We start from the raw sequence: 19,433 nt of genomic DNA, 5'->3' as shown, positions 1-19,433 counted from the left end.
AAGGGGGGAGATTGACAGGCTGGCATAGCTGGCACGCTCAGCCGCTGGGTAAGGGTGCGGGCGACCACGAGACCTCAACGCACTTGCCAACTCGATCAATTATTGCCCCTCTTAAGCCCCTCCCGGCCCTGTGTCTCCAGTTGATCAGGTCTTGCATTCTGGAGCAATTCTCCCCCCTGGCGCCCCCCGAAGGAAGACCTTCGTCTCTGGGCTGTCTGGCTGTTCCTCCTTGGGCGATCGCTTGGAGATCCTCTTTTGCTGGTTTCAGGCATTTTGCCCAATGGCACTGACCCCTAGCAGCCACTCACCATGCACCCCGCAATCAGTCCCAGGGTATATGCCATCCTTACTACAACGTGCTAACTTCGTAGACATTTCCCCTCAATTGTGTCACAGCCTGGGCATGAAAAGTTTTCTGTTTATCCGCGGGGCTAGGCATGTGTGAGGCTGACGCTCGATGCGATTATTCTGGCGTCACCTCTGCTGCTCGTTTACATCAGCCATGAAGCAAGTAAGAATAATAATGTCGGACACCGTGACTAAACCCACCTACTGTCTCAAATGACGACCAAACCAGGAGGTCTTACCGCCAGGCGGAATGCCAATGCAGCAAAAGGTGACATTATGACTCTGACTGTCGCAATCTTCCGGTTCCATCATGTGAAAATTTTCCCCACGTGTCTGAGCGTGTCTCTGTTGCTGGGCCTGAAAATATGTACAATATTCTTCCCATTACTCGATAGAAATCATGGAATGATCCACCTACGCGTTTAGCTTTCGTATGTACTTCTCGTTCGGCAACATCCATGACCACAAGGGCGTATAATTAGCCTTGTTGAATTGCCATCGTACCACTTTTGCGCCACTGCGCACTCTAGAATACTACCCATATGCGTGAGCCATCCATACTTTAACGGCAACGGACTTGTCCGGTTTTGAGGACAACGGCACTCAACAATAGGAGTAAACCATTTGCCTACAACTCCCGAACATGTTGTCAAGCACATACTCGTAGGACAAATTGGTGAGATCCGGTACCCGAGAAACAAAAGTCTCTCATTTATCGCTGTTGATTACCGACATCGGCGTATGGTGCCTGATGGCTGTAACAAACGAGGAAAGGCAAAACGCCGTGTCGGACATGCCAAGCTTCTATTGAAAAGCTTGTAGGCTCTGGCCTCGTACCGCTGACATGATTCTCCGTGCACGGAGCGGACATGTTCATTCTTCTCCGAGCCTTCTCCGATCCGGGTACTCTTTGTTCGGACCATGTAGCAACCCTTCATGCTGAGTCCTTCTCTGTTGAGACCTGGTCCTCCGGTCAAATTATGCCGTATCCATTCCACCAAGCATACAGACCAGGGCCGACTACTCCTCCCAGGGCCCCAAGCAGACCAAGTTCGAGGACTGCCCATACCCAGATCGTCCCAACGGCTGGAGCTGTTTTCATCACTGCATAGTACCCACGGTCGTTCGTTACATGAATCAGGTAACATCCAGCAACGTTAGCCATGACCAGGTAGGACAGCTGTCGGAGTGCCAAAATCCACCGTTGCACTGATCTGGAGAAGCTGTCCGAAGTGATAGGTAGTAGAAGTCCGTGAAACAAAGTCACCAACGCAAACAAGGTGGGGAACGCAACAAATAATGTCCGCAAGACAATTGGCATATATCGAAGCTCTTGAGCATACTGGTGAACGGTCAAGATCTCGAGGGTGAAATGTATCGCGGCCAGACTGATCACCAAGAGTATGGCATCTAGCCAAGGAGTTGCCGATCTGGTATCGGCCAGAGCCTCGTTTGGGATGACCTTGCCATCTTGGCCGATCTTGACTTCAACAATGTTCTCGGGATTGCTCCCAGGATTGAATTTCCTGGCGCCGGGGTTCAATTGTGCCTCCCTTTCCGCCGCAAGTTCGAGGAGTGTTTTCGTTTTCCTCGAGTCGTCCTTGACTGGTCTGCTCAACGGAATGTGGCTGGCATTCTGGATCGATGGCTCAGAGGAGCCTTTGGCTCGTCTTTGCTTCCTGTTCATTGTTGTAGTACCTCACGGTCAAATCATGACTCTTTGCGAGCGAGCACTGTAGATGACACAGTCGCGACGAGGGACTTGAGAAAACTTATTTTTTGGGATTGTAAATCGATGAGTCCCAAAGTCAAGTCTGACATTGATGACCAAGTAAGCTCTGTTCTTTGTGAGTAGAGGCCATGCAACAATCAGCATCGACGTGGCTGCTTCTCAGGGGCGGAATTTAGAGTCTCCGTTTTGCCAAGCCCGACTGGTTTATCCGCCCGAGCGCATCCACCGTCATCTCCATCAACAACGACGACGACGATGCTCAATCTTGCATCATCACCAATAATACACAATGATGTCTTTGTCGAGATCCATTACGAGTGGGTGCGCCACTGACCCTGATGAAGACAATATTAGTGGCAAGCCCATTCATCCCAGCAGAACAATATTAAGCTACCCTTCTTTGTTACTGCCCACTCTAGCACACCGGCTTCTCAAATACTGTGGGCTACTGACTCTACTCCCATGGGCAATGTCTGGTCTCGATGTTTGAAAACGGCGGCCCTTCAAGTGTAATCTCATGAGAATAGCCCTATGCACGTCGTGAACAAAGATGCTGTTGTTGGCAACCTGACGTTTCAGCCAGCACATGACATGATACTTATTCCACCTCAAGGTAGGTTGACTTTCTTCACTCCTAGCAACCCAAAATTGAATTTGGAGACGTGACATTTCAAGTCCATTCATACCGATTAAAAGCATGGTGGTGATCAAACACGCTGTACTGTTCGCGGCAGCCATCTTCACTCTTGGCCTGGCATTGCCTGCCGACAATGATTGGGGTAATAAGTCGGGGGGCGACTCTCACGGACCACCCCAGGGCACTGGAATGACAGCTGGTGGCATACCTACGGGTGCCCCAGGTGGCCCCGGAGGCAATGGCGGCAATGGCGGTTATGGCAACCCTGGCAATCCCGGCAGCCCCTCCGGTGGTGGACGGGGTGGCGGAGGACCGGGTGGGGATGATGACGATAAGAAAGGCGGTGGCCAATTCGGCGGCAAGAACCATCCTGGTGGCGGCAAGCCGGGCGGAGGTCAAGGACAGGGAGGCTGGTCCGGAGGAAACGGAAATCCACCAGATGACCAAGGCCGTAAGTCTGGAGGCGGCCAAGGGCAGGGAGGAGGACCAGGAGGGAACGGGAACTCACCTGATAGCCAAGGCACTGGGTGGGATAAGAATGGTGGCGGACAAGGCGGCGGGCAGGGTGGTGGACAAGGTGGTGGTGAAGACGATGGTGAAGGCGGTGGTGTCCATCCTCGTGACAACAATCCGGGCGGTTTTGGTGGGAAATCGGGCTTTGGCAAGGGGAAAACCGACCATGCCGGCAAGCCGCCGAATCACAAAGCTAAGCACCCTCGGGACGACCATCATGGCAACAACAAGGACTGGAAAACTGCCCCGGACGACACAGATTTTGAGCACCCTAGAGGCTGGCCCGAACATGTGAGTTCCCAGAGACCTTTTTCCAGGCTAAAAGATTCATTAACACCCACAGAGTCGACGTGACACGAACCAATATGGCGACGAGGATAAAGACAACGGTGAAAGTGACAACGATAACGGCGGCAGTAATAGAGACAACGGCGACGATGACAATGACAACGGCGATATCGAACCTTATCCTTACAAGGTTGGCGACATTGAATTTGATGATGACCACCTCCCCGACGGTGACAACGCGACTGCAACGAAGCATTTTCTACATCCTCGTGATGACTGCGATCCGAACTTTTATGGCGGAACAGGATGCCACCCTTACCTTGGAGTATTGGAATGCTCTAGGAAAAATTATGAACCGCCGTGCAAGTTCACCAAGTGGGAGGAAGGGTGGTGTATGAGCCGGTAAGTAATGCTGTGCAGTGATGCAACGGTCTTGACTAAATTGTACCCACAACAGATATTATCGTTCGCCCGATGGTATGGATTTTGGGTCCTGGAGAGCAGACAAAGGCCTGGTATGCACCATGTATGAACTCGACAAATGCAACGTGGGTACAGGAGGCCGCAAGCTCAAGGGGTCAGGTGACTGGGTCCAAGTTCCCGGATTTCGTTGGGGTGATATTCCAAGTTGGTTTGACAATAAAAGGCTTTGGCACTATGCAATGGGACTCCGGGCCCCTCTCAGCTGGTCGTGCCAGTGGGACCGATGAATGGCAAAGGGAAACAGACACGTGGACTGTGGTATATACAGGCTCTGCAGATTATTGAGTGATCAATGGGTTTTATGCTAGTGATGGAGTATTGTCATGGAATTGCTTTTGACCAACAAGCATGTGATTCTCGCTACCTTCTCAGAATCGCGATCTTGACCTCATTGGTAGAAGCAAGCTGCAAGGCTGTGACAATGACGTCGTAGGGAAATCTGACGATCATCTGCGGGACAACCCATATTCATGGTGCCGTCCCCTCCTGTACTGTGCGTCCAGGTCAGCAAAACCGGTTTTGGGGATATCCTTGTCTTCCAATAGGTTGAAACTAAATTATGTCGAGCCTGATCCGTCCAGGCCCTACACCCTCTCGTAGAACGTGAGATCCATTGCAGACAAATCAAGCTCTTTGGGGCTGTGCTTAGTTTTGAGCAACGCTGCGAGATGACATCTTTTGTTCTGATTTTTGGTCAATAAGCTCTACACTGGTTGTGCCTGCCTCAAAAAGTCTGAATGTGGCACCTGCCGCGGGGGTCATGAGGTCTGAAGGAGCACGAGGGAAGGAAGGCCAGTTGTACTTAGCTTACTCTGGAGTTTACATATACGTCGATAAAACCGCCCACAACTTTTTAGACTCTCTCATTCAAAACACAAAGAACAATCCTAGACCATTACCCTGTATCAAGCATTCTCAAATCACTTGGCTCGATCCCCTTCTCATTCCCATACCACCCAAAATGAATTCCATCAGATCCGCAGGCAACTGGATTTCCAATAAGACTAAAGGTCATGCCCACCAGGCTTCCAAGGAGACAAACAAGCAGTAAGTCACCGTCTTGTGGTAACTGGCATTCGTGTGGCAAAGCTGACTCGACCATAGAATTGCCAAAGATCCAAATGTCCCCGTCGGCACTCGCATTCGGGCCGCAGGCGACGCCGTCAAAGATTCGATTCAAGAGGGTAGCCACAAGCGTGCCGCCGATGTGAACAAGAACGCCGCCAAGCACAATTACTAGTTGATGCGCAGGCGATGGCGTCGCTGGCTCAAGCGTCAGCGGTGTAGACTTCAAGAAAGGCGATTCAGAAGACCTTGAAGTCGTTGTCGATAAGATGTTGTCGCTCTTGTGTCAGGTCAGACTCCTTTGGAAGATATCCTTGTACCATTAGTTGCTCTCGAGCTTGTTCCCTCTTATAATTAGCGACCAGCATTCCCATATGAAACGCACCAAACTTTAGGGTGTGTGTAACACGATTGAATCATAAAAAGCCTTTTATTCTTGATTCTTGATCCATATGTACACAAGCGTGTCTACCAGCATTGAAACGCCGGGCCCGACCCACAGTCATCCATCACCAGACACCCTATTTCGTCTTGATATGCTTCAATGGCTTTGGCTCGTGCAAGAAATTGTTGGCGTATGCCTTTGGCACGAACCGTCGCTCATTCGGCTCTACCACGTACCACTCGTAGCCCTGCTTCTCTGCAAAGGCAATGGCATCCTCCTTGGTATTGAAATTCACCTTGGTTCCCTGCATGAAATCCGCTGATGACTGCCAGCCCATCAACGGGTTCTCCCATCTGTGACCTTTCGCCAGAACATCCCAATCCATGCGCCAAGCATGCGATCCCCATGTACCGGACTGAGTCGCGGGCTTAGCGGGCTTGTAAATCCTGATTGAAACGTTAGTTCCCCCTCCCATATGCATATCCTGTCACCTGAGTATTCAATCCTCACCTCACTGTCCGAGCCTGCAAGTCGACTGGCGCCCCCGACAGAATTGCAGCTGGCGTTGTTTCTCCCGGTTCACTTCCATTCATCACCCTTTTTGGGATTGGCGAATATGTCGATGTGCCGTGGTCCACCATCGCCGTGTAGTCTGGCTGATGCTCTTGGTGGTATTTCCCAACACCTGTCTCTGGTTTGTACTCCGCAGCAACTAATGTTGCTTGATCTTCGGTCGATTGCATAGCTTCGGCGTCGGGGATAGCTTTAGGGTCTGGCTCGCCTAGTCGACGTTGTGGGCTTGTAGACAGGCATCGTGACGTGCGGGAGATCTGTGGAAGAGGTCTGAAAAGCCTTAAGGCGCTCTGAGATCGAACGAAGGCCATGGTTGTATCGTGGCCCCTGTTGTGGTGGTGCGCAGGGTTGGCTTTGATGGTTGAAGTTGGAGCGCAGCTCAAGATTCCCCACGGTCGGAGATATTGCCAAGAGAAGTCACGTGGTAAGTCTGATCAGCTTTATTCCTCTCCTCATCATTGGCTTCTTGCCATTTGTGACATCTCTCTGTACCCCAGATATTGTCGCTCATCTGCAAGCCGCAATAAATTCTACTCCTTCAAGGCGACTCTACTAAGAGGCTGACCATTCGAAGTGTCGCCAGATGGATGTGAGTCGCCCTCAGGGATCGCATCAACTCTCCCCAAACCTCACAGTAAGGTAATCAGTCTGCCCCATGCATCTTTTGGCGTGGAGTCTTGAACATCCAAACGTGTCCTCATCCTTGTCGCTTGAAGCTCAGATCACTGTTGTCAATTTTCGGCATGTGAGACGGAGACCGGCTTGCGATTACTCAAACTCGACATTTCCAAGTCCCAAGTGCGCCAATGTCGACAGACTACAGCCTCAACACCATGCAGAGCATAGAGCAAATCGCAAGCAAAGAAGATAGCGTTCCCATGGACTTTGCAATTCATATACTTTTAGCTCAATTCCTCGATCAGGCTATTATGCACAGCCTCTCCAGGTTCGGGAATACTGTTAAACGCGGAGTGGCCATCCACCCCACACATGCCAATGAGTCTCACGTCTTTCGACCTATATGCGACAGACTCCAAATTCCTCGCGTGTCGTTTAGACAGAAGAAGTAAGTAATCTTTGACGAGGCGTTTTCTCGACTCAGTCAAACAGATCCCAGCGCAACCGGTGTGCCAGTGCGGACTGTCGACTGGCTGGTCTTGCATGAAAAGCCGGGGTATTCCAGCCAATGATATTCTAGCTGCTCTTGTGAGCTCGATTCCTATCCAGGTCAGTCTACATGTACGGTACGCATTGGAATCTGATCGAACACCTCGAGACTCTTGTTGCCAAGATGAGATCAACAAGAGAACATCTAGTGACTGTAGGCTGACCCTCGAGATCATGTCGATTCTTGCCCAGCCTTGTTCCAGATGTTTCTTTTACTAGACTTGTGGTCGACCAAGTTCTAACATACCGTTTTGCTTATCATTCTTGTCTTGGTGTTAAAACACCAATTCTAACTTGAACATTATTTGTTGCCCAGCTCGAACGGCTTCGGGCACACGCTGTACACTTCTACCAAGTTTGGAGGTACACAATATGGCTACCGGGCTCGAGGTGGCTGCCGGAGTAGCCGCTCTATTGGATGTATCGGACAAGCTATACAAGGCTTGCAAAAAGCTCTTTCGACCCGAGCGTATATTGGAAAAGCAAGCAAACCGCCTGAAGGACACAGTATTTGGATTCTCGGACATTCTCTCGATGTTCTGCACGACTTTCCAGAAATTGGAGGATAAAAAGCTACCGCTGGTCGACGACCCAAAAGTGAAAGCGCTCCTCGCACGGCTTGAGGAAACAGCCCATGAAGCCGAAAATCAGACTTTGGAGTCTTTTAAACGAATTAATCTCTTGGGACGCCTAGATTTACCGCTCACAAAACGCCTGAAAGCGAGAATCATTTGGGTTGTACGAGATGAACAAATTGCAAAGGAATTGATTCTCACGTTGAATGCCGACAAACTCGACATCAACATGCTCAATAACATTTTGTCTACAAATCTGATGCTCGTGATGTTAGACGAACAACGTGCGAAGGGTGAAAATCCTGATCGGAATCTCATCAATGAGATGTGAGTTCAGCCACTAGTTTCCATTCAAATGCTTCTATGTTTGAGAATCAGCAGGCTAATTCAATTCTCCCAGCAAGCTCTTGACACGGCAGAACAAAAACCTCAGAGTAAAGATTCGAGAAACCCGCCAGGAGCTCAGAGAACTACGCGCCTCCCAGAGACTCGATACATCGACTGATCGGGGCGGACACGACGTATTAGACTCCTTCTCGTCCGATGTGCAAGAATTCTGCCACAGCCAAAGACGTGTACGGATTGAGGCGCGGAGGGCTGTCCGTTCAGCCGCGAAAGACTCCTCCATGAGCGGAATTACGACGTTAAATTCGAGAGACTCTGATCAGCTCCAACAGCGACGAAGCACTTCAATTAACTCCACCAACAGACTAGCCAGAGACTTCAACCATGATGATACGCCACCCAACGCTCGCCACAGTGCTGAGTCTTCTGTACGAAGTCTTGCCATGGTCCCAGCAACCAATGATATCAGTTCCCCAGTCGAGGATCTCTCGGAAGAGGAGTCTCCAGCCACAACCCCTGATCAGGAGATTGACGGCTTTGCTGGCCATACAGATGATCCAGACCGATGTCCAGGTTGTCGACTCCAAAGTTGCGCAATCTGGAAAGAGCAACTTCTGAGGAGATCACAACCATATCGTATGATAAATCATGACGGGAGTCTCCAGAATCGAGGGCCTTCTCCAGACCCGGAATGAGAGGATACTTTTGCTTAGGGCTTATGAGGCTGATTGAGCGATCGCACTAGTTGTTGCTAGATGCAATAACCTCGACGAGGCTCAGAGACATAGCGTTACTAGCACAACATGCCTCTAATTTAATACCCACCAATCTCAGAAGGGATGGGTTCTCTGAACTTGAGACATGAGGTGTTTGGTCAAGCTTGCGGCCTGTTATTAGGCCTGCAGAATGCGGGTTGACTTCCGGCGGGTAGTGACGACATGACTCCAGATCACGGTATCACCACTTCTGTACCTCGATATATATGTGTTGACTGGGTTTCGAGGACAACTCGTCCAGGAAACAGTAACAGGATACTTGATTGTTTTCATTTGCTATCGATAGCATCTCCCCAAGGTGGTGGAGGATTGTCAGAAAAGCAACAACATGGGCATCTCATACAGCACGGCCAAATGGCTAGCCCCAGCCAGTTTCTTGATCGACTTTGCGTGTCAGCAGTATGGAATGCTGTCCACGCCCAACATGAAGGATATTCATGATCAAAACCTTTCCTTCTTCAGCCCGCAGCCTTTCTTCATTGCTGGCTTCTTCTTTCCCCAGCAATTGTTCCAAGTCGGTTGGCTATATCGGCTATGGAAGCTGGACCCAAAACAACCCAAGGACCGTGCAGAACTGGACCAGATTGTCGACTTTGTGCCGTACTATTCTCTGGGAAATCTTTGCATTGCTGGTGAGTGTCTCGGACGTGTGGATGGGCCGTTTAATAACAAAGGCTAGCTTGGATGGTCGCTTGGAATGCCAACCGCCTTGACATTTCCCACGCCTTTGTCACCGTCAACACCGTCACTCAACTCTACTACATCACGCGTCGCCTCGCACCCATGAATAGACGCTCAACCTCTTCGGTGCTCACCCACATTGTGTCCAAGACGTTTGCGGGAATTGGCGTCCTGGACTTTCTTCATAACGGATCTGCGGCATTCTTCAAGGACCAGCCAGCGACCCTCCCCATCAAGTTACTTACCGGGCTGGGCTTTGGTCTGGCGAGTGCCGCCAGCGATTGGATCTTTGGTGGATGCTTGGTTTATGATCTCGTTGCACTGGCTGTGGGACAACAGGGCGACTGGAGAACCTGGTTGTCCATGTATGCAGTCGGAGCCGCTGGAATTGTGGCTGCGAAGAACATCGCCAAGTAGGTGCCGCCGTTATGAGGGATCGAAATGCCTGACTACTTGAACTCATGGCTAAGATGAGATACAGACCACCATATTATTCAGATTACCAGGCACTTGAAGGGGAGGACAACATATAAATGCATCTCAACCAAGATTGATAAATGGCATTGCAAGATATGCCGGTGTACCAACAGGATGGCGGGGTCAATGTGATGAATTGGTTGACTTGAGGTGACTCGATCTCGCTTTGAATATCTACCACCAAGCTAGGGGCCAAATTTAAGCATGGCCATATAACTGTTACATCTGAGCACCTAGAGCTCCGTCCTTGTTTGACTACTGGAATTTCCCCTCAAATCGCGCAGAGGTCACGAATCCAGCTTTTTATAATCTTTCCAGCCCTCGGCCTCCAATCTCGCTGCCTTGGCCATGTTCTCATCGTCCATCTTTTGTAGATGGTTCTCCACCCATTCTCTCACTCGAGCATCACTGGTTCCCACGATTCTCGCCGCCAGGAGTGCGGCATTGATACTGTTCCCAATACTAACCGTGGCTACTGGAATGCCCCTAGGCATCTGTACGATGCTGAGCAGACTGTCCAGACCGTCTAAACTGCTGGCCTTGACTGGCACGCCAATCACCGGCACCGACGTCACCGATGCCATCATGCCCGGTAAGTGTGCTGCACCCCCAGCCGCAGCTATGATGGCTCGAATCCCACGACCTGCAGCGGCCTTGCCGAAATTCAGCATGTGTTGCGGTGTTCGGTGGGCGGAGGTGATGGTGACTTCGTAAGGGATGCCTATCTCGTCCAGAAGAGTGAGTCCTGGTCGAAGCGTTGCGAGATCCGTGTCAGACCCCATGACTACTGCAATCACAGACTTTGGTTTTGGCGCTGGGTTGGAGATGTTCAGGCTGTTGGCCATCTTGGTGATGGCTGCAGCCGACGACGATGTTTTATCGTGGCGGTGTGCCCGGATGGAGTCGACAATATTGATCAGGGGATGGATCTTTGTCTCGACTTCAGACATGGACTGACCAAGAATAGTGATATGGCCCATCTTGCGACCGGGTCGCCCATCCCCTTTGCCATAGAGGTGGACTTTGGCTCCAGGGATGGTCAGAGCGGCATCAGCAACCAAGAGATGCGAATCGGGTTCCGGACCACCGAGAACGTTCAGCATGATTGCCGCAGGGGCGACGAGGTCGGTAGAGCCTGGTAGGATGGTCTTGGACAGTTTTGGCAGAACTGCCCGAATTTGTGCTTCATATTGAGACATGTGGCACGCCTCGATGGTGTAATGTCCTGAGTTGTGAGGACGAGGTGCAATCTCGTTGACAACGAGACTATCATCATCCAACAAGAACAATTCCACCCCGAAGACGCCAGTACCAGCAAAGGTCGAAACAGCTCGCCGAGCCAAGACTTGAGCCGCCTTGGCCAGTTTTCTTGAGACACCCCGAGGGGGCACATATACGAGTTTGCAGATGCTGTCTTCATGGATGGTCTCCACGGTGGGATAGGCGAGAGTGTTTGATTCCCATGAATCGAGTGATGCTTCCTGGTTTGTCTTGATGACCATGACTGCCAATTCTATCCGGAAATGAGCCCACTTTTCAGCATACAAGGGACGGTTGCTCAAAGCTGCCAAAGCTGCTTCGATCTCTGATACAGATTTCACAGGATAGTTGCCTCTTCCGTCGTAGGCTTCGGTCCGTGATTTGAGCATGAATGGATAGCCAAGTCGGTCGGCAATCTCCTTCAAGCCTTGTGGCTCCGAAGTGCCGACAGCGATGGACTGTGCTGTAGCGATGTCGAATTTGGCAAAGTGCTGCTTCTGTAGAAACTTATCTTGGATGGTTCTCACCGTGGCCCAGCTTGGTTGAATGCGGGACCACGACTGGGTGCCCTCGACAAAAGGCTTCTCCTCGTCAAGCTCCTGAAGGACCTTGGTGTCGACATGCTCAATCTCATATGTCAGGACATCACAGTTGCGGGCCAATTTTTGGACATCAGCGGCTTTTGCAAACGAGCCGGTGATGTGTTTGTCGGAAGCGACGAGATTGATCTGCTTGGCGGGGGCATTCTCGCTGTCCAGGACAGCCACTTGGATGTTGAGTCGATGAGCCGCCTCGACCAGCATTCGACCCAACTGCCCGCCGCCCAAGACGCCGACGACGAGATGATCCATTCTGAACACGGCTGGGAGGGCAAGTTTGGTGAGTGTGGAGGATCAAGATCAAAGATGTCGAATATGGTGGAGATTGTTCTTCTTAAACAAATGTGTTTTTGGCCGAGGCAACGAAGTGAGATATCTAGGAAACACACACGATCCACTCAAGACGCATGAATGAATCAATCATGTAATTTGGCGAGGGATTAGCGGGTCAGTTGGGTGGTACGGTGGTCATGGGATGCTGTTGATGTTTGGCATGACTTGGGTCATTGGCCAAGTAGAGGCGACAGATTCAAGCGAGAATGGTTCAATTTGAGAGACAAGTATTACAACTATCAAGTCGTGTTTACAATAATTGTCAATAGTAGAGTCGGATTTCCTTGACCGACAACCTGGGATGATGGTGGCATTTTTATAACTCTTGGCGTGTGTGGGAGATGTGCACGTGATCAACAGATCTGATCGCGCATCTCCTCCCACGCCAAGATATTGGGAAGATGAACCAATCAAATCACCCCACAGACCCTTATCACAAACCTGGAAGCCATTCCCAGTCATCACCTTAAGTCGGGCTTTGTTTTTGTCACGTTCGTCTCTCCGCTCTCCACATTCAGGTGGTAATGGTGGTTTTGGCGGTCGTTTGCTGGACGTGCATAGCGAAGATGTCCGCCCCTCGGCCCTCGTGCCCTCCGTCGCACACCTGTGACCTGCGTGTAACCTGGATGTCAGGTCAGGGTCAACCAATTCCACCCCTCGACCGACCTCCTCCTTCGTATCTGACTCCATTTTCATGCCTCACAGTGCTATGTCATCTCCACACAATCGTCGTTCTAAATCTCGGCTCGTCCCATTACCTCGCCAGTGATACGCTTAAGGACATGGCAATTCTGTAGCACCAAGTCTGACCTCAGGCTGCCAGAGCTGCCAGAGCATGCAGGTGCATCATGGGGTCCACGTCTGGGGTGTGACTGCCCACTCCGGCGCCTTATCTGGTGACTTCCCTCGGTCATCAACTTAGGTACAACTTACGAGAACTGATAAACTGCGGACCCGCACGTCGCCTCTATTGTCTGCTTGCTCCGTGCTCACTACTTTCCACTTATCCACCTGCATTACACGACACGACTCACAAAGCCTCCCACTACTACCCCTCCATCTCTACAGTTCCTTCTTTGTTTCTCATTACTTCCAGTCCTTCATTCCAGTGCTTTACTTGTACTATCCACTGGCGAGATTCCGATATATCTAGTACCTTTGCTCTGCTATACTCTTGGGCTCGACCTCTTTTGGACTGCCTGAGACGCCGAATTGGCCGACAAGCTTGGGTCACGCGCGTAACTCGCATGGAAGAGCCCTGAGCAGCAGCAGGAGCAGAGACCTCCTGGATTATTTCCGTCACCTTTCACCTTCTGTGGTCAGGCCTCTGAAGCCCATCAATTGTGACCGAGAGGGTGCTGTTGAAGCTGGGAGTGAACCGGCCCAACAGATTCACCCCATCCATACCACAAACGCGAAGCCACACGTCGAAACCCTCAAGCCAACATGTGGTTCATCCCTTTATCGTTCCTGTCGAGTCCCACCCTCCCTGCACACTGCACTCCCACATCGCCGTTCCTCACCGATGTCTCCTCCTACTTCGGCACGTGTATACCAACACCGCTCGCTGCTCTTTCCACACTGCTTGGGGTTCTCTCCATAATATCATGGCTGTTTGCGCAGATGCCTCAGATCTTTAAGAATTATCATATCAAGTCCACAGCTGGATTATCCATATTCTTCCTAGCCGAGTGGCTGTTGGGTGATTTGACCAATCTTCTGGGTGCCTTGTTCACCCGACAAGCCGGGTGGCAGATTATAATAGCCAGTTACTACGTCTTTGTCGATGTGTGTCTCGTGGTTCAGTATTTCTGGTACACTTACGCGGTCAAGTGGGTGTATGCCGAAAGCCTGCACTCTAGTGGTAGTAGTGATATGGACGATGCTGATAGCGATATGATCAACAGCTTGTCCCCGATCAACACCAATTTTGCCGAGGAGGAAACCTTGCTGCCAGAGTCAGACCACGAACCGCCCAAGTCAGCCAAACCCCGAGACGTGCAAGCTCCTCAGTTCTCTCAGATCAATTACGGCGAGAAGAATGGAACCCCAAGAACACATCCGTCAGGAGACAAGTTTGGCTCGAGCTGGATGATGTCTACTTCTCCGAGGACACTAATGTACGCCGGCACCATTGCCTCTCTCGCATCCAATGCGGCGGCTGCGCCGTTCCCAAATCCACATTTGCATTACCAGCATGGAATTCACCTTTTCCGTGTCGAGACACCCCTAGAGGTTGCCGGTACAATTTTGTCATGGTGTTCCACTTTCCTCTACCTCGGATCCCGATTGCCTCAGCTGTATAAAAATTGGCAAAGGCAATCCACCGCAGGGCTATCCCCTCTGTTGTTTGGGGCAGCTTTCTGCGGCAATCTTTTCTATTCAACGTCAATGGTGACAAACCCAAATGCGTGGGGAGATCACCGACCATACGGGCATCACGGATGGGTTGATGCCCATGGTTCACAGCGATGGGCCTGGGTCGTTCGCGCGGCACCATTTTTCCTGGGATCAGCGGGTTGTTTAAGCATGGATGCATTGATGGGAGTTCAATTTGTGATATATGGGGAACAAGAAGCAAGAGTCATCAAGGTTCGAGACAGTCGAGGATACAGCCATTGGGAAAGAGTGAATGGATGGATGAGAGGATGGATTCCTAACATGGCCGGCAAAGACAAAGTGGTTGACCTGGCCCAGAGCCAACGATTGTTGAGTGAAAGTGCGCATTTGAGCCGGCGGCATAGCAATTTCGACTATGGGACACTGGACTAGATCCCGATACATATTAGTATGACCATACGATCATAATGAGACACGACGAGGTTTTGGATGTTGAATATAGATCTCTGGTGAACAATGACTGTTGGATCACGTGATTATTGATTGTCTCTAAGGACGTTAGCGTCAGCGTCAGCGGTTCAATCAGAGCTGATGCAATTTATCCCCGAGGCGCTTCTCCGCATCATCTCGGTCCATGATGCGCAGTCAAGCCAAAGACATTCGCTGACCTGATAACTAATTACTCAAGAATAACAGCCAGTCTTTTGGAGGCATTTGTCGCACTTCTCACCTTTTTGTTATTTCAAGGTCAACCTCTTCGTCTGCTTCATGATCACTTCTCGCCTGATCCGTCCCGTCTTGTCCACGACCACTTTACTTGCGTCCTTACTTAAGCCAGTGGATACCCCGCTACTCTCCGCCGCGAGGCAGTCGACATTAGTTCCAAAGCAATTAACCAGAAAGATGCATATTCAGAGTATTCCCATGTGTAAGTCTGGTGTCGCTGTCTAATGTCGTCGACGTTGGAGGCTCTGTCACGGGGAAATGACACGTGAAAGAGCGCAGGGAAAATGTTCAAAGCAGGAAAGAGCAGCTCATACTGATCACATACCATCTCTACTGCAGGGGTTGGCTCGTCCAACAACTACGCATACCTTGTCAGCGACGACGAAACAAAAGATGCTGTAATAATCGACCCGGCAAATCCCCCAGAGTAAGTGACGAGACCAGAACTCGACCATCCTCCCATCAACTCTCACTGATACACTCTCGCTCTAGAGTTACCCCAGTCCTTTCGTCGGTAGCAAAATCCCTGAACCTCACAGCCATTGTCAACACACATCATCACTGGGATCATGCCGGAGGAAACAAGAAGATCCTCGAGTCACTCCCCTCTCCCATTCCCATCATTGGCGGAAAAGATTGTGAAGGAGTGACAAAGACTCCTGCACATAAAAGTCAATTCAAGATTGGTAAAAACATCGACGTCACAGCTCTACACACACCCTGCCACACTCAAGACAGCATCTGTTGGTTTATGGAGGACAAGACCAGCAATGAACGGGTAGTCTTCACCGGAGATACTCTGTTCATCGGTGGATGCGGCAAGTTTTTCGAGGGTACAGGCGAAGAAATGGAAAAGGCTTTGAATGTTGTTTTGGCGGCACTACCAGATGACACCAAGGTCTTCCCCGGTCATGAGTACACCAAATCGAATGTCAAATTCTTGAAGGCGGTCGCTGGCGATAGTCAGGCAGTCCAGGCGTTGGACAGTTTCGCCAACAGCAATCAGCAAACCCAAGGAAAGTTTACCATTAAACAGGAAAAGGAGCATAATGTCTTTATGCGTACCAACACCGATGAAATGAGGAAGGTCACGGGCGAGACCGAGCCGAGTAAGGTTATGGCCAAGCTGCGGGAGATGAAGAATGCGTCCTAGAAGGGTCCGGAGGGTGTGTGTGTATGTGAATACGATCTGCGAAGATCCACTTGGACGCACTCGAATGTATTTGACCTCGACCAAGGTCATTAATTCCTCATACTCAAGTTCGTCGCAAAAACCAAAGGAAATACAATTTACCGTTCTCCTCTTCCAATCCCAATCAGCACCTTTACCTCGAGTGAGAAGAACAAGTTCCCATTCCACAGCACTCATGAACCGCCACGATTGCATCAACCCATCATCTCTTCTCGCCTCACCTAAGACGATTCCCCCCTCTTAACCTTCTCAAACTGTCTCTGAAACCACGCAATCGCCTGTTTTTCCGCCTCTTCCGCCTGTTTCGTCTCCTGCGAATCCGGCTCTGCTCTACTCGCACGCACCGCAAATCCATGTTTCGCACCCGGATAAATCACCACCTCTGAATCCACACTCCCTTCTTTCCTCTTCAACACCTCCTGCACCTGTTTAACCTGTTTCATATCCATAACTGCATCATCATCACCCGTGGCAAGTGAAAAATTCAACGTCACCTTTTCGATATCCTGCGGCACGGTCACATTACTTACATGAGCACCGAAAAATGCATCTGCTAGTGCTTGACCGCTTGAAGTTCGAGACTCGGCGGCGTTTTGACTGAGCATGATGGAATAGAGTCCTCCCCAACAGAACCCCGCGACGCCGATGGGGAGGTCGAGGGATTTGTCTTCGCGGAGGGATTTGAACCAGCTGGTGATTTTGGGCCAGGCGACGGTCGGCCGATTGCGGATTAGGAATGGCCCGAGGTCGAGGGCCACGGATATCAAGTAGTAGCTAAGTAGGAGATAAGGGGTGAGTAGGTAGGGGAATTGGAAGGGGGGTTTTTGGGATCTTCTTACGGTGCCCATAACCATGATGTCTTTTTATCGAATAAAAGTGCCATATTTGTCATGGTTTTGACAGATGCTTGGGTACCTGGATAGGTCGATGGCGTTAATCAATTGTTACAATATCATCGGCGTCGTCATAATACTCATTATCATCGACATCAGGGAGAAATGAATATATAACTCCGCTTAGGTCGAGGGATATCAAGCGCCGCAACAGCAGTGGCAGTAACAGGAGATGAGACTCACCATCCAAAAAATCAGGAAGATAAACCAAATACTGGCCCAACGAAGCATAATGATCGGCCAAAATCTGATTGTTGACAAATGGAAGTCCAAAAGCATCATGAAGAATCACCACGATACCTTTAGGCGGTTTGCCATCGGGTGGTTCTGCGATGTAGGTTTGTCGGCCATGGATGGTTTCGATTCGTCCAAGCGGTGTACCTGGATTGACATGGCCGGAGAAACATTGTGGACAGGACATATTGGAGGTTGATGATTGATGATTGATGTGTGTTTTAATCGGGTAGAGTGGAAGAGAATGGGTATGTAGGTGTATCCTTACAGGGAGGAGGACGGACAGATAGATTGGCCGACGGACTCAAAGCTGAAGTCGATGTCACTCATGTTCTAGGACGAGTTGTAGAGATCGATAGATGGATATATGTTTGAGCTTGGAATAAGCTAACAAGATCCCAAATGCCCCTTCACCAACCAGCCAGCTGGCTACCTCCACCTGCATATCGTTCTGAAGGAACGGCACATAACCTTCGTTATCATGCATCTGCACAAAGTGTTGACGCGCACGCAAGGGCATGAAGGGAGGCCTCATCGGACTTGTTCGGATTTGGAATCTCTGACCAGCCAAAAGTCAATTAGTTAAGCGTCAAGGGCTGAGGAGGCGGAGGATAGAGGGGCCGAGGGGGCGTCAGGCATGATTTCATACATGGGCATGCATGTGCTTCGTTGGTTTAGCCCCCACTATGCGTACGTAGCATGGCATAGCATAGCATCGCATCGCATATTCATCTCTGGGATGGGAGGGGATGGTTGATCACTAGGATCGGTGGAATGGATGTCATAAAAGCCGACGTTGTGTCCTGTAGCTAAAGATAATTAGGTGCCCAGGTGTGCACCAGGTGTGCATCTAGGTATGTCTGTGTCCGCAGTCGTGCTAAGGACGAGTTAGGTACTCCCGATACGTGTCGGGGGCCCCTCGGGCTGCATATCACCGCACTGCTTGAACTAGGTACTGACATGAGTATAGGTTTGCTCCTGCAGCCCCTCGGCCTAATCTGGTCTGCAGCATTAGGTATGCATTCTACCTAGCTTAGCTAGTGATAAGTACATAGCTCCAACAACTACAAACATTACGAATCCTTGCCAGCTCTTTCACCGTACTGATGTATCTATCGAATCAAAAGAACAGCCAGCGAGGAATGGTGACGCACACTGTCGCCCCTAGAGTTTATTTATGCATTCTAAGTAGATCTCTCACAACCCCCGCACCCCAGGCACACTACGCTATCTTGGATTCTTAGTCACCCATTAGATATCAATCATATCAGGCTTATTTAGAAGTGCCACCGGAAGAAAGGGATGTTAAATTCCGGTACTTTCGTCGCTGTCTTTAACTCAACATGACGATACCAGGGGCTATTACTGAGGACTTTTGGTGAATCAAGTCTCACCAGGAACTACAACACAAGTGTCATCCTAACCTTAACGACGGTACCGATAGGTAGTGTTGAAAGAAATCTGAATCCTCCTTCCTTCACGCATAGCTACCTAGGTCGCAATGAAGCAGCTTCAAGTTTTGCTGGTTTGGAATCACACACACCATCTGTCATAACAAGAAGAGAAAGCCGAACCGAGATGTCACGCATCATTGATGATTACGCATATATCGCTACACGAGTCCTTGGGACCTTTGTCTAGACACCTGCTTAGTACACCCATAAAAATAGACTGGGGTAGTGGCCATGCTAAATAGCGAGGTACCAAGGCAGGGTCCTTTACTTGTACTTGGTACCTAATACTTGGTTGCATTATTGACGATGATGACCTTGATGCAGGTGACACTGACTATTCCCATAGTATTGCCCTTC

At 50.3% G+C, this 19,433-nt stretch overlaps 9 protein-coding genes across 9 annotated transcripts; 5 read left to right on the top strand and 4 right to left on the bottom strand.

The window, feature by feature from the left end:
- Positions 1-830: 830 nt before the first annotated feature.
- Positions 831-2,198, bottom strand: PV10_04445 (uncharacterized protein). Its single transcript, XM_016368996.1, has one exon. The coding sequence runs from the start codon at positions 2,033-2,035 to the stop codon at positions 1,322-1,324; it is 714 nt and encodes a 237-aa protein (XP_016224784.1). The 5' UTR covers positions 2,036-2,198; the 3' UTR covers positions 831-1,321.
- On the top strand, positions 1,321-4,434 carry PV10_04444 (uncharacterized protein). The gene is made up of 3 exons (XM_016368995.1): positions 1,321-3,521; positions 3,574-3,920; positions 3,976-4,434. The coding sequence occupies exons 1-3, from the start codon at positions 2,778-2,780 to the stop codon at positions 4,226-4,228; spliced, it is 1,344 nt and encodes a 447-aa protein (XP_016224783.1). The 5' UTR covers positions 1,321-2,777; the 3' UTR covers positions 4,229-4,434.
- Positions 4,435-4,861: 427 nt separating this feature from the next.
- Positions 4,862-5,506, top strand: PV10_04443 (uncharacterized protein). The gene is made up of 2 exons (XM_016368994.1): positions 4,862-5,048; positions 5,106-5,506. The coding sequence occupies exons 1-2, from the start codon at positions 4,963-4,965 to the stop codon at positions 5,239-5,241; spliced, it is 222 nt and encodes a 73-aa protein (XP_016224782.1). The 5' UTR covers positions 4,862-4,962; the 3' UTR covers positions 5,242-5,506.
- PV10_04442 (uncharacterized protein) lies at positions 5,478-6,378 on the bottom strand. Its single transcript, XM_016368993.1, has 2 exons — positions 5,962-6,378; positions 5,478-5,897 (listed from the first exon to the last, which is right to left on the bottom strand). Exons 1-2 carry the CDS (start codon positions 6,333-6,335, stop codon positions 5,588-5,590), a joined length of 684 nt encoding a protein of 227 aa, XP_016224781.1. The 5' UTR covers positions 6,336-6,378; the 3' UTR covers positions 5,478-5,587.
- Positions 6,379-9,215: 2,837 nt separating this feature from the next.
- Positions 9,216-9,985, top strand: PV10_04441 (uncharacterized protein; the record flags this gene model as incomplete). Its single annotated transcript, XM_016368992.1, has 2 exons — positions 9,216-9,519; positions 9,567-9,985. 2 exons carry the CDS (start codon positions 9,216-9,218, stop codon positions 9,983-9,985), a joined length of 723 nt encoding a protein of 240 aa, XP_016224780.1.
- A 182-nt stretch (positions 9,986-10,167) lies between these two features.
- Positions 10,168-12,498, bottom strand: PV10_04440 (phosphoribosylaminoimidazole carboxylase, ATPase subunit). Its single transcript, XM_016368991.1, has one exon. The coding sequence runs from the start codon at positions 12,154-12,156 to the stop codon at positions 10,333-10,335; it is 1,824 nt and encodes a 607-aa protein (XP_016224779.1). The 5' UTR covers positions 12,157-12,498; the 3' UTR covers positions 10,168-10,332.
- A 735-nt stretch (positions 12,499-13,233) lies between these two features.
- On the top strand, positions 13,234-15,065 carry PV10_04439 (uncharacterized protein). The gene has a single exon (XM_016368990.1). The coding sequence runs from the start codon at positions 13,684-13,686 to the stop codon at positions 15,007-15,009; it is 1,326 nt and encodes a 441-aa protein (XP_016224778.1). The 5' UTR covers positions 13,234-13,683; the 3' UTR covers positions 15,010-15,065.
- A 163-nt stretch (positions 15,066-15,228) lies between these two features.
- PV10_04438 (hydroxyacylglutathione hydrolase) lies at positions 15,229-16,651 on the top strand. Its single transcript, XM_016368989.1, has 3 exons — positions 15,229-15,505; positions 15,643-15,730; positions 15,796-16,651. Exons 1-3 carry the CDS (start codon positions 15,346-15,348, stop codon positions 16,454-16,456), a joined length of 909 nt encoding a protein of 302 aa, XP_016224777.1. The 5' UTR covers positions 15,229-15,345; the 3' UTR covers positions 16,457-16,651.
- Positions 16,492-18,088, bottom strand: PV10_04437 (uncharacterized protein). The gene is made up of 3 exons (XM_016368988.1): positions 17,572-18,088; positions 17,335-17,410; positions 16,492-17,269 (listed from the first exon to the last, which is right to left on the bottom strand). The coding sequence occupies exons 1-3, from the start codon at positions 17,807-17,809 to the stop codon at positions 16,717-16,719; spliced, it is 867 nt and encodes a 288-aa protein (XP_016224776.1). The 5' UTR covers positions 17,810-18,088; the 3' UTR covers positions 16,492-16,716.
- Between the last annotated feature and the right edge of the window lie 1,345 nt (positions 18,089-19,433).

This window comes from Exophiala mesophila, assembly GCF_000836275.1.
Source record: "Exophiala mesophila strain CBS 40295 unplaced genomic scaffold supercont1.3, whole genome shotgun sequence".
In the NCBI taxonomy this organism is placed as follows: domain Eukaryota; kingdom Fungi; phylum Ascomycota; class Eurotiomycetes; order Chaetothyriales; family Herpotrichiellaceae; genus Exophiala; species Exophiala mesophila.
The sequence above is the reverse complement of the archived record's forward strand: the minus strand, read 5'-3'. Positions and strand labels throughout refer to the sequence as shown.